Source organism: Phyllostomus hastatus, unplaced genomic scaffold (genome assembly GCF_019186645.2).
Source record: "Phyllostomus hastatus isolate PE091 unplaced genomic scaffold, TTU_PhHast_1.1 phas_scaffold_11, whole genome shotgun sequence".
Taxonomy (NCBI): domain Eukaryota; kingdom Metazoa; phylum Chordata; class Mammalia; order Chiroptera; family Phyllostomidae; genus Phyllostomus; species Phyllostomus hastatus.
Genome location: NW_025334005.1, coordinates 363084 through 375876, shown reverse-complemented (window position 1 = coordinate 375876; position 12793 = coordinate 363084). Strand labels below are relative to the sequence as shown.

Sequence of the window (12793 nt, the reverse complement as noted above, 5' to 3'; positions counted from 1 at the left end):
GCAGGCCGCCCCCAAGGGGAGCAGGAGGCTGAGGTGGTTTCTGCCCCCCCCAAGCCAGGGAGGGCCCCAAGGGTCGGGGTCCCCAGGACCTTTTAGTTTGAGGAAAGAACGGTCGCGGCAGGAGACGGGGAAGCCATGGCGGCTGTGCGGCGAGCCCGGGCCGGCCGGACGGGAGGAAAGGGCGGGAGTGAAAGACGCACTTGGCCCATGCTCGCGCCACGGAGTGCCGGCCCTGTGGCGTGCTGGAGTGTAGCCAGGAAGAGCCCCTGCTGACCAGGTGGGTCCCGGCGAGGAGCAGGGGTTTGCCGTCCCCGTGGGGAAGGGGTGGCGGGGTGGGGTGGCTCTGCCCCGTGCGGACGCCACCGACACAGCGCCCGCCCACAGAGCTGGCCTTCCCGGCTGGCCTTCCACACTGGGCGCACGGAAGGGCCTCAGTAACCCCCCGCCAGAGAGCGAAGTGTTTGTCACCCGGCCCAGCACCGCCGAGAGTGGGCCCACACCTGCTTGGAGACCAGGGCGCATGGGGCGGGGGCCGGCGTCAGGAACCCGCAGGCGCACCCCAGGCACCGTCCGGACCAGCACCGGGGCTGCCAGTGCTCCCCTCCGCCCCTCACGGGCATCTCAGAGGCCAGACAAAGAGCAGCTAGAACCTTGACTTTGGAAGGTCAGCCAAACGGAGAAACCTGGCTTTGTGCGTCTTTGCCTGACACGCAAGGAAACGACCTGAAGGAAACAGACAAGCACCCTCCCGGCGGGTGGGGACAGCCACGCCCACGCGGAGCATTTGCTCCAAAACTCCACGCTGGCCCCGGACGTTCCGCGCCGCCCAGCCGACCGGGCCGTGCCCCACGACTTCCCAGTGGACCTGAGGGCCACGGCAGGCTCGGTCCCGGGCACACACCTGCCGTATTCTGCCCGCGCCCCGTCCTCGGCTCGGGCCTGGACTAACTGGAGTCCACGCACAGCAGGCCTGCCGAGGGACCCAGGGGCGAGGCCGGCAGCCTCCGTGGCCTGGAGAACCAGACAGACGAGTCAGGAACGGAGAGACGAGGGCGGGCATCCCCCCGCCCCAGGGAAAGAGCCAGAGAGGGCCGGGAACCGCAGCCCCCGACGTCTCCCACCGACCCCAGGAAACGCGTGTGCAGGTGCGGGACAGGCACAGAGCGGCTCGAGTCCGAGACCTGAGCCTGCCCGAGCGCCCCCCAAGCGAAGCCGGACTCCGCACGACCGCGGTGCTCGGCCCCCAAAGGGGGTCACCGGCCCGGACCCCGAGCCCTGGGAGCAGGGGGCCCGCCCCCAGGCGAGCCGGCCCCGGGGGGGGACGGCCCGGGAGGCGGGACAGAAGGACAGGGACTGTAAAGGGACGATCGTCCCACCCGCGCTGCCGTAAAACAGCACGCGCTGCCGGGGCTCGAAGACCCTCAACGGGGCAATGAAGAGGCTCGGGAAATAAAAAGAAACGATTAAAAACACACTCGGAAACGCTGGGGCTTGGACGTGTTGTTTTTGCAATTAAGAAATTCACCGGGGGGGGCTTGACGGCTAAAGGGACCTTCTGGGGGGTGGGGGGGCGGGCGGGCACATGAGCCTGAACTCGGGTCGACCAAGAGGATACAGGTAGAGAAGGAGACGCGGCCCCCGGGGGCACGCTGAGGCGACCAGAGGGCTGGGCGGTGCGCGGCCTCAGGAGCAGAAGGGGCCAGGAGAGGGTGGGCCCCACCTGCCTCCGGACACTCGTTGGCCCGCGGAGGAGGCTGGCCCGGTTAGCGTGAGGGGCCCGGAGGGGCGGGGAGAGCTGGGTTCTTGAGGGGCTCGGGCCCAGACAGAGACCGAAGGGCCGGCAGGATGTGAGCCTGGCCTTCCCACCTCCAGGGGCCCGAGTCCCACCCGAGCCAGCCACCTCCTGATGCCGACCCTCGACCCTGGACGTCGGGGCGTGAAGCCAGCCCCATCTCCATGCCCCTCCCACGGCCTTCGGTGCCACAGGCTTTGGCCGCAGCCACTTGCCGGCCTCCCCCGGGACCCGCCCCTCACGAGGGCCTGAGGTTCCGGATCTTCCTGCTCGGAAACCGCCGCTGGCCCCCCACTGCCCCCGGAACGCGGACTCCTGACGAGATGCACCCAGACCCGACCCTGCTAGGACCAGGGCCAGCGCCGCTTCCTCGGGCGGCCCTCGGGGTTTCCTGGTGGGAGGAGAGCTGGTGACGAGGCCCTGGCCCGTCCCTCCCCGCACTCTCCTCTGCAACGGGACCCCGCCCCACACCTGCGCCGCCCTCCCGAACCCTCCCGAACAGGCAGCCGGGACACTGAGGCTGCGTCCCCGGGGAAGTGTCTGGCAAGTTTCCTCTGTCTGCCACCTGCTCCCGGGGTCCCACGTTTTCCGCGGGGGCCCGGGTCCGACCTTGCCCCAGAAGCGGAGGGCGTGCGTGGAACTGACCTTTGACCCTGTCGCCCCGGTGCAGGGGGATCTCGCCGTCGACCTGGGGTTGGTATGGCTTGACGACGACGAAGAGTCTCCCAGGCACCGCGCTGTACAGCTTCCGCTTGGGCCCCGGGTACTCGACGGCGGAGAAGGCCTCCTTGCTGGCCACGGGCGGGAAGGTCGGCCTGCGGGGGGCGGGGTGGGGGGGGGACAGAAGGGGTCACGGCTGAGACAGGGGAGGCCCCGCGGCGGACCTGCGGCCAGTTGGCTCCCGACTGCGCCGCGTTGAGAGCGGTCACGTCGGAGCTCCCGAATCCGGATGGGGCCGAAGACGAGACAGGGCCCCGGCGCCAGGTAGACTGGGCGATTTCATCCTGGGCGTGTCCCCAAAGAAGCGAGGGCAGCGGCTCCGACAGGTGTCTGCACGCACACCCACGTTGGCAGCGGCGTCGGTCACAACGGCCGAGACGCGGAGACACCGAGTGCCCGTGGGCGGATGATGGACACAAGATACACGGCCCGTCCACACAGTGGTCGGCGACTCGGCCTTAAAGGGGAGGGGCGTGCTGACCCCCGCTGCAGCGTGGCTGGGCCTGGAGGGCGCCGTGCTGAGCGGGTGAGCCAGACGCAGAAGGGCAGATGCTGTGTGACCCCACGCACAGGGGGATTCGTAGCAGGAAGCGGGCCGGGGCCGGGGGAGGGGCAGGAGAGTTGGTGTTTAATGGGGACAGAGCTTCGGTTCGGGAAGATGAGAAAGTTCTGGAGACGATGGTGGTGACCCTGCGAGTGTACTTAATGCCGCTGAGCGGTGCACCTAGGCGTGGGCGAGGTGGCCACACACAGCTGGATGGGATCCCGACCTCGGCGTTTGGGTGTGAGGGTTAGGTCACCAAATTCTCAGGAGCAGAGCCAGGGGCCACCGTGGATGAGTGGACTGAGCCATTTCGCAGCCATCCCGGGGGACAGGGCCCTGCCTGGACGTGGACTTCCTCCGTCTTTCATTCCCGGTCACTACACATCCACCCACCCACCCATACACCCATCCATCCACCCACCCATCCATCCATTCATCCATCCATCCATTCATCCACCATCCATTCATTGGGTTGACTTTCTCTGTTCATTCACTCCCAGTCACTTACACATCCATCTACTCATTCATTCATTCATTCATTGGGTTGACTTTCTCCATTCATTCATTCACCAGTCACTTACACATCCATCCATCCATCCATCCATTCACTGGGCAAGTGTTTGCGGGTCTGCAGACACCGGTGGACATGAGACAACCTGGACCTCACGGGCCGAAGGACGAGTGAGGAAGACCCTCTCCTTGATGTCTGATGGGCCGGCACAGAGGACGGGGCGCACCGGGGAAAGGCTGTGGGCTGCAGGGATGTCTCTGCAGGGGTGTTTGGGGTGGAACGGACACCCCAGAGACCAGGGGCGTGACTGGAGGGGCCCCATCTCGGTGGGACGGCTGGACTAGAGAGAGGAAGGCTGGGGGCGGGGAGCCCCTGTGGGCAGGGCTGGGGTGCAGCGAGCGACAGGAGAACGCTCAAGGAGCAGATGCGCCGGGACTGGGGACCTACTCGAAATCGGGTGTCTCCCAGGGGCGGGAGGGATGCTGAGAGATGCCAGCTTGGGCTCTGGCAAAGCATGGCACACCCAACACGAGTGTCCCAAGTCCTGACCATCCGCTGACAGCTGTGTCTTCAGCATTAGGAGCCCAGCCCCGGGTCACCACTGCTGTCAGCGTCACCTTCCTGTGCCCTGGGGCTGGGGAGGAGTGTAAGCACCCTCAGCGGGCACACCGCCCTGGGCTCCCGGGAGTCGCTGCACCTCTGCTGTCCCGGTGGCAGCACCCCACACTCCCCACCCTCCCCTTTAGGTCCCGAGGACCCACAATGGGGACACACAGTCACCAGGATGTCCCACTCGCTGGCTGCAGGGGGGTGCTGGCCAGGGCACCCAGTGTGCACGGGGTTCGGGGGCTTTCTCGGGGCGCAGTGGGCGCATTGGGATCCGAGGACCGCGGTGCACACACCGCCGAGTACCCCTTGGTCCTGCGGTCCCCACACTCTGCATGGCGAGCCCGGGCCACTGGGGTTTCGCTCTGCGCATCTGCAAGCCCAAGGCCACTCTGGCTTAGAGGCAGAAACAGGGGTTCTAGAGGGTTCCGGGGTGGTGGGAATCTCCCTTGCCCTGCACACCCCTTCCGGGGAAACGGGGAGGGCGTCACGAGCCCCTGAGATGGGGGCAGTTCTGAGCGGGCCTCCTGCCTGGTGCCTGCCCGCTGTCTGCCCCAGCCACGCAGGACCCTCGGACCCTCCCTAACGCCCAGCCAGCCCCTTTCTCCATCCGTCTGGGGGTCGCCCTCCCCCTGAGAGCCTCCCGTCCCCACAGAGGGTGGAGCCGGACTCGTAGGCACTGAGTCCGGGGAGCTCAGGGCGGGGGGGTGTCTGTGGCTCTGCATCTTCAACCACAGCAGCCCCGGGGCCGATCCGTCCCAGCCCTTGTGTCCGGGGTGGGGACGTGGAATTCCCCTCTGCATGGGGACGCCCCCATGGAAACCAACTGGGAGAGCAAACACGGAACATCCCCAAACTCGGAAGGAGAGAAAGTGACAGGTGAGGGGCGGCCCATGGGGTGCCAGGACCCCGATTCCTCAGCAACCAAGATGCACCTGCTCCCCCGGGGCGGGTCCCCTTCACCGGGCCGCACCTCCCCGTCCAGGTGGCCAACAGGAGCCCAGGAGCCCAGCTCCTCGTGGATCCCTAGCCCTGGCCTCCGGGGGGCAGGCAGGGCGGTAGGGCAGTCTAACTCCACAGCCGGCCAGGCTCCTGCCCTGTCCCCGCCCTGTCCTGCCAGCAAGGCCCACCCCCCTTTCTGGGTCAGAGGGGACACAGGGGAGGGAGCAGCAGATACCACTGTCACCAAGGAAACCAGGCCCCTGGTCCCCATGTCCATGAGAGGCAGGAGCGGGCTTGCAGAAGGGGTCCCACGACCCCAGAACCTTCCAGAACTCCTGATGCCACTTGCGCAGGAAGAGGGGCAGTGATTTCTGGGGCCCCAGGCTCCACGTGGAAGGCCCTGCTCTCCGCGCAGGCCGGCCCCTGAATGTGAGGCGCTGTCTCAGGCTGGTGTTCCCCGCCCCCCCAGCGCCCCGGATACACGGCCCCTACTCGGGGAGGGGTGGGGGGGAAATACTGGCTGTAGCCACGGCACCTTCTCCCAGAGGGGCTGGGGGCACCAGCCCGAGGCTGGCCCCGTGCCCCCCCACACCTGGCCTTGACCCCCGCACGGGGCTGGCCCCTCTGCCAGCATTCTCCATCCCACGCCCAGCTGCCCGCCTGGCCTCAGCTTCCCACTGCCCTGAGTTCAAGGACTCGCAAGCGGCTTGGGTAAAAGACAGACCTTCCCGAGCCTCTGCCCGGCGCCGCCCGGGAACAGGAGATTTCCAGCCCGGCCCCTGCCCGTGGGCACCCAGGACAGGCTCGCTCGATGCCAGGGGCCAGCTGCCCCGATTTTGCAGAAGTACATCAAGAGCTGTTCCGAACCCGGCGAGAGCCAGGCATCCCCTGGGGGGCTGGGAGGGGCCTTGGGAGGACCCCACTCCTCTCCACACTCGGTGGTGAGTGATGGGGCAGGTGGGTGCAGCCACACCCAGTCCCAGCCGGTTGTCAGGGACACGGGCCAGCCGTGCCGGTTGGCGCCACTAGAGGGCGTGTCCAGGTAGGTGTGTGCGGAGCCTCTGGGGTGGAGGGGAGGACCGGGGTGCAAAGAAGGTTCAACAGGTACCGTGGTCCCCAAAGGCTCTGGGCGGGCTTCTCCCTTGTGCCCTGCACTCTGGTCAGCTGCCCCTCTGACCCGGATTGGGCTCCGTGGCCCTGAGTACCCACAGAGCCCCGGTGGGGAGGGCGGCGGTCAGTGGGCAGGGCTTGGCCAGCTTGGGCTCCTCCCCTCCAAGTCTGCCCCCGAAGGCTTGGTTCCAGCTACACTGATGTGCGGTCACATTCCTGGCCGAGGATCCGGGGGCCTCAGGCCAGTGCCAGGGCAAAGGGGTCTGCCCGGGAGAGGGCGCTGGGGGCCAGCCTTCCCCACGGGCAGCAGCGGAGAAAGGAGCGGACGAGGTGGGGGTGGGGAGCCACAGGGTGCTGCCCAAGACCCCGCGGCCCTGACTTTCTCGCCCTGTCCCTGAGCCGAGCTGGGAGTCGTCGCCTGGACAGCGGCCCCGACACCCTCTTGTGCTGGCCCCTCGGCGGCCAGAGGGCCCTCCTACAGGGTCCCTGGCGGTCACGACCACCAGGGACACCAAACACGGCTGCGGGTCTTCCTGTGAGCTGGACACGGGCTCCCTGCCCGGGACGGGCAACCAGGTAAACAGAGTCCTCACCACCAAGCCGTCGGCTCCATCTTACATATGAGGAAACTGAGGCACAGAATGGTCAGGCGGCACACACGCAATGCATGCACACGTGTGCACACAACATATGAACACGCACCCACACACAACACAAACGCGCACACACATGAGTGCATGCAGTACTCGGAAAGGTGCACACAGGGCGTGCACACACACACACACAGAGAAATGCACTCACAGACACAAATACACACACACACGCGACTGCACACACACACACACACACACACACACGCACTGGGAGCCGGGGAGCATCGGACCGGCCCCGGCAGGTGCCCCGGAGTCGTTCTCTCCTCCCAGTATCGCCCCGCAGCCTTTGCGAGTCCCCGGCCACCCCGCCATCCGCATCTTAATAGATTTCACGCTGGAGGAAGGGGACACACTCTTCTTGAAATTACAGTCATAATAACTCTGGCGCGCGGCGGGAAGTGGAGTTTTCTGCCCTGGGGGAACCCTGTAATTTCGCTTTAAACTGCTCTCAGCACCTGGGACTTCTCCCTCGGGGCGGCTCCGAGTGAGAATCTAGACCAGAGCCCGGAACTAACTGGGTCTCTCCGGTCAGAGAGTGGGCCCCAGGCAGGAGGGGTGGCTCCAGCCCTGAGGTGGGCTGGGGGCGGCGCGGCATTGAGAGGGTGGGCCCGCGGCTCGCGGAGGGGCAAGAGACGGCTTCCACGCACATTCAGGGTCACGGTGGTCAGCCCCACCCCCCACGTGGGAAGCACTGAGCCCTCTCCCCTCCCCCTACCCCCGGGCTCCCCACCAGCCCACAGCCCTCCCCACATCCCCCTTCTCAGCTGCAGGGGTTGCCACCGGCAGAGCTGGAGAGCCCAGTGCCTTGCAGAGACCAGGGAGAGAACATGAAAGGCGGGTGTGGAATCGGGGGCAGGCGCCGAGTGCCAGGCCAGAGCGGGCAGCGCCAGAAACGCCGTGCCAGCCGGGAAACCCCCCCTGCCGGGCACCGAGGGGGAGGACAGCGTTCCGGGGGAGAAACCCTCCAGGGCCGCCGCCACCGCCCACCCCACTCAGGGACCCGGCCACTGTCCGGCCCTGGCTCCGTGCTGGCCTCGCCTACAAAAGGGACAACGCCGGGCCCCGGCCACCCAGGGCCGCTCCGGAGATGGGCGCAGCGGGGCCAACACAGCTGTCACTGGGGTGTCCCGGGCCTGCCCGGGCCCCGCAGAGCCCGAGACTGCTCACCTGTGTGCGCCAGGTGCGGCGCACCTGCAGTGCAAACGTGTGCAGGTGCGCGAACAGGGCAGCCGCAGAACTCTCAGCTGTCTCTGGGCTCGCAAGTCACCTCGAGGACTCAGCAGCCAATGTCAAAGGACAGGAAACGTGGCCTGGAGCCCCCCTCCCCGCCCCACCAGGCCTGCACCTGCCCCCAGCGGCCCTGGCGGGCTCAAGTGCTCCTGGGCCCTCTCCGGTCTCCCGAGACAGCCTGCGCCCGGCGGTTGGCAGGACTCTGGGTTTACGGGGCTCTCCCACGCGGGACGGCGGAGCGAGGCAGGCCCTGCGCTCAGCCCCCGGGGCAAACCCCCGGTTCCCGAACCAGCAGCGCGGTGCACGAGGGTCTTCCCCCTGCTGGTCCCCTCGGCAGCTGCCCCGGCTCCACGCCGGTCCCCCCCTGCCCGGCCGCTCCTTACCCCACGTGCCAGGCCTGCTGGGGCCTCTTGCCATCCTCGCCGGCACCGCCGAGCCTGTTGAGCGACGGGGACCGGCTGCGGGGCCCGGGGATGTAGCTGCCGATGGTCCGCAGGGCCCCGTCGGCGGGGCCGGTCGTCTGCTGCAGCAGCTGGGGCGAGAGGCTGCGGTGGGCGGCGGCGGCGGCGGCGGCGTTGCAGACGGCCCAGCTGGGCGCGCCGGAGTTGAGGTTGTTGTCGCTGTTGGAACGCAGCAGGACCCGGGGCGCGGCCAGCGTGTTGGGGGCCCGCCGCCTGCGGTTGGAGTACGCCGGGGCCTCGCGGAAGGGCACTGCGGCGGAGAGAACGGGAGAGGCGGTGAGTGCACACTCGGGGCGATGCCGGTGTCGGCGGGACAGGGGCCAGCGGAGCCGAGCAGAGCCGAGGGCAAGGGCGAAGGCACCGTGGGTTCTGTGCCGAGGCCCCCGCAGGCCCCCGCTGGGCGCAGCACCCACCCCGCACAGCAGCGCAGGCGGGCGGAGACCGAGGCTCAAGCGAACGCTGGAGATGGAAGGGACGCGGGGAGTCCGACTTCCATCCGGGCCGGCGCCCCTCTCACAGCGCGGTGTGCACGCCCAGGCAGCTGCTGCCCCCCCTCGCCAAGTGCGGCCCGGGCACCCACCCCCATCCGTCCGTGTTGGAGCCCCGACTGTGGGGACCTCAGGGTGTGACCGTGTGTGGAGACGGGGTCTTCAGACAGGGCGCTGACATCAGAGGTCACCGGGGCGGGCCCGGGGCCACCGTGAAATTCAGACGCAGACACGCACGGAGGGACCGCCATGGGGGGACACAGGGAGGGGACGGCCATCCGCACACCCAGGAAGGAGAGAGGCCTCGGGGGACCCAGCCCTGGGACAGACACCTGGTCTTGGATGCCAGCCCCCAGGATAGCAAGAAGTGAATGTCTGTGGTTTAAGCTGCCGTCGGTGGCCCCAGGTCCCTGAGAAGGCCCTCAGAGCTGTTGGGTGGGATCAGCCGGCTTCCCCCCAAGCTCCCTCCTTCCCCCAGCATCAGCCTGCGGCCCAGCGGGGGAGACGGGCAGGGGGCAAGCCTCGCCTGGCTTCTCACCAAGTTCCAGACCAGAGGCCAGGCCTTCCCTGCTCAGGGACTCAAAGCTGTCTCCCTGCTGCAGCCCCCGGGGGACCAGAGGGCGGGGGAGGGTGGGCCCTGAGCCCTCTGGGGCTGCCCCCCAGGGCAGGAGCGGAAACGGAAAGGGTCCCTCCCGTCTAAAGGAAAGCAGCTGTCCAGGCTGAGGGGCGTGTGAGACGCCCGTGACCCGGGCTGCTGAGGGCACAGCTCCTGGAGTGCTCCGTGACCCGAGCGGCGTTCCCACCTGCGCCACACCACCTGCACTCCGCGGCCTGGGCTGCCCTCCCCGGGGCTGGACGCGGGAATCTCGGCCTCTCCCAGGAGGACCACACGGAGTCCCGGGCCACCACTGCCTGGCCGCCCAGGTCCCAGGATGCCGAGGACACGCCACGGGCACTGAGGACCGTGGCACCCTTCCCAGAGCCCCTGAGTGACCTCAGCCCTGCCCCCAGCCCACACCCGTGCCGGACGCCAGAGCTCGCGGGAGACAGAGCGGTGCTGGCAGCTGTCACAGGGGACGGAGTGGCCTGGCAGAGCGGCAGGGAGACAGCTGTGACCCAGAGCAGCCCCGGCCACCTGCCCGGGACACGGGGCGGCGGTCCTGGGGACGCAGAGACAGGGCCGCCCGGGGAAGCCGCACAGGGTCGGCACGGGCTCCCTGAGGACGCACTCTTGGAACCCACTTTCTGGGTCGGCGCGGCCGCCGAGACTTGGGCAGTGACGCGTGGTGGGGGGGGGGGGGTCACACCCTTCCCATCAGGCAGCAGTGCTTTCTTCCTCCTGCCAGGGGGCTCCCCACCAGGGCTCCCCACCAGGGCCTGTGCCCACTCCCGACTCCCCAGAGCAGGAGGACGCAGACGCCAGCAGGGCCGCGAAGGGCAGGGACGAGGGACAGGCTGGTGGTTCCCCCGGAGAGGGCAGTCGGCCAGGGCCCGGCCCGCCTACGAGGACATCTCATGTTGGGGAAAAGTTTGTTTCGCTCGTCACGTGGCAGGACCAGGGGGGTGTCCCTCTCTCGGGGCAGACGGAGGCCAGGAGGGCTTGGCACGACCCAGTGTTCACTGTCTGGGCTGCAGAGTGCACCGGGGGGGTGGTTTCTGCGGGCCTGAGACCCGCCTGACACAGGGCTGGGGGCTGCTGACCGCGCCACCTCAGCAAGCACACGAGTGAGCGTCTGTCACTCAGAGATCGCTGGCTGCAAATGAGGTCACGGCGGGCGCTGACGACTCCAGCAGACACATCGAGCAGAACGCGGCCCCGGAGCCCCCGGCTTCCAGAATCGTCTTCACCGTCCTCGGCCCGGGAGAGGCCAGGGCTCACGCTCACTGTGGGGAGGGGGCACCCCGCTCCAGGGGACCCTCCCACACGGGGAGACGCCTGCGCCCCACAGCGCCACGCCGCCCAGCTTCCCGGGCAACGCGGGTGTCCTGTCCGACCGGCTCGGCGGGGAAGGGTTTTAATGCCCTACGCAGGACGGGCTGGTCTGGGGGGCAGGGGGGCGTCCTGCCCACGGCTAAGACGGACCCGGAAGGGCAGGTGCGTCCACGGGACAGCAGGACAGACACAGAGAGAGAGCCCAACACTGCACACCCCGGCCAAGATCCCTGCCACCCGTGGGTGCCAGAGCCTGGAGCCCCAGAGTGGGAAAATGCGCCAACAGCGCGGGGAGCCGGCACAGACGGAGGCTGTCCGTGTGCAGATCCCCGACGGGGCCTTCCCCGCGTGGGGCTCACGGAACGGCGGGTGCACGCGTGTGGGGGGCGGCCGCTGGAGGTGGGGGGCGAAGCTGCGGAGACACGCCTCGCCCCCCCCCCGCCCCTGCGCCCTGGGCACCGGGCGGGTCACTTCAGGTGGAATCCCACAGGTGACGTTCGTTTGGTGAGCGTCCTAATCAAAGCCACCCCGCGCAACCACCAACACTCGCCTCAAACGGGTTCCCTGTGCCATGGAACGGGGACTTTTTTTCCTCACTTTATTTTGTGACTCGCGCCGGGAGGCACCCGCCCCGTCCCCCTGAAGTTACGCATCTCCTGGACCCTCCGCGACACGGAGCACTCTCTCCGTCCGCCAGGCCGCCGGGAACCTCCCCAGGATTTCTACGTGCCTGTGTGCAAAGGGTTAAAAATAACTCTTTTTCCTGCCTGGGAGTGATTAATATTCCACCCAACTGCTTCCTCCTTTCAGGCAATCTGCAAACTAACTCCAAGTGGGCGGGTGTTTCCTTCCCCGCGCTACAGGCGCTCGTGTGTGCATTCTGTCCACGGGGACGGCGGCTCGGGGTCTGGCACACGGCGTGTGCGCGCCATGCAAGTCCGCCACGAGGCCTTTCCCACCCGCCCCATACCGCCGGGACCCGGGGCAGCGTCCGGAGGACACTGCTCGCCCGGCCGCCACGGCCGGCGACCCTCCCTGACCTCCCTTAGCCCGAGCCCGCCACCTGCAGCTGCTGGACAGACGGAGCCAAAACTTCCTCTGCTGCCCCCCCCCACCTCCACTTAGTTCCGAACGTGCCCTCGGGCGGGCAGGGTCTCCACGGAGGCACGTCCTGGAATGCAGCTCCGAGAGGGACTGGAGACTCGGGGACAAAAATAAAACCCAGCGGCACCTTCAAGTGGTGACAATGCCTGGCAACTCCAACAAAGCCCGGGTGTTGCCGGGGCGATTATCCCCTCGTCTGCACGCTGAGAGCCGCCGCCGGCAATTTTCGGAGGAACCGGCCCCCCCTCCCTGCTCCCGCCCCGGAGAGCCCGCGGTCCCCACGCACCGCGCTCCCCGCGGCTCTGCCTTACCTTCCTTCTTGGTGAAGGCGTTCAGCAAAGACTTCATTTTTGCCCCCCGACTTCGGCAGCCGTCCGCCGCTCGTTATATAACCTTCTCCGATGGGGGAAGCGAGCGCCGGGCTGCCCAGCCCCTCGGCGCGGGAGCGGGAGCGGCGTGGACCCGGGGCGCGGCGGCGGCGGCGGGCCTCTGGGCACGGCGTGCCTCCGAGCGCCGCCGGGCGTGCCAGACCCGGCGTGCCGGTGACGGAGCCCACCCCATAGTCCGCCCGTCAGCTGGGAGCCGACCGCGCGCAGACTGGGGCCGCGCTCAAGCCCCGCGGCCTCTCCCCGCGCCCGTCATGTGAGCAGCAGCGGCGGCGGCAGCAGCGAGCGCTCCTCTGCTTTTGTGATCGGAGCG

The 12793-nt window shown here is 68.3% G+C and overlaps 1 protein-coding gene across 2 annotated transcripts in view; it reads right to left on the bottom strand.

Moving 5' to 3' along the window:
- Nucleotides 1-12793, bottom strand: part of SHANK2 (SH3 and multiple ankyrin repeat domains 2) — a 297330-nt gene that overhangs the window by 176889 nt on the left and 107648 nt on the right. The window contains exons 1-3 of one of the 2 annotated variants that reach the window (XM_045854860.1): nucleotides 12406-12502; nucleotides 8492-8819; nucleotides 2438-2607 (exon numbers count right to left, since the gene is read on the bottom strand). In XM_045854860.1, the coding sequence (XP_045710816.1) occupies nucleotides 2438-2607; nucleotides 8492-8819; nucleotides 12406-12442 (535 nt within the window). In that variant the 5' untranslated portion in view covers nucleotides 12443-12502. Of the gene's footprint in view, nucleotides 1-2437; nucleotides 2608-8491; nucleotides 8820-12405; nucleotides 12503-12793 lie in introns of those variants that run through there. The other variant, XM_045854859.1, reaches the window with a different exon arrangement.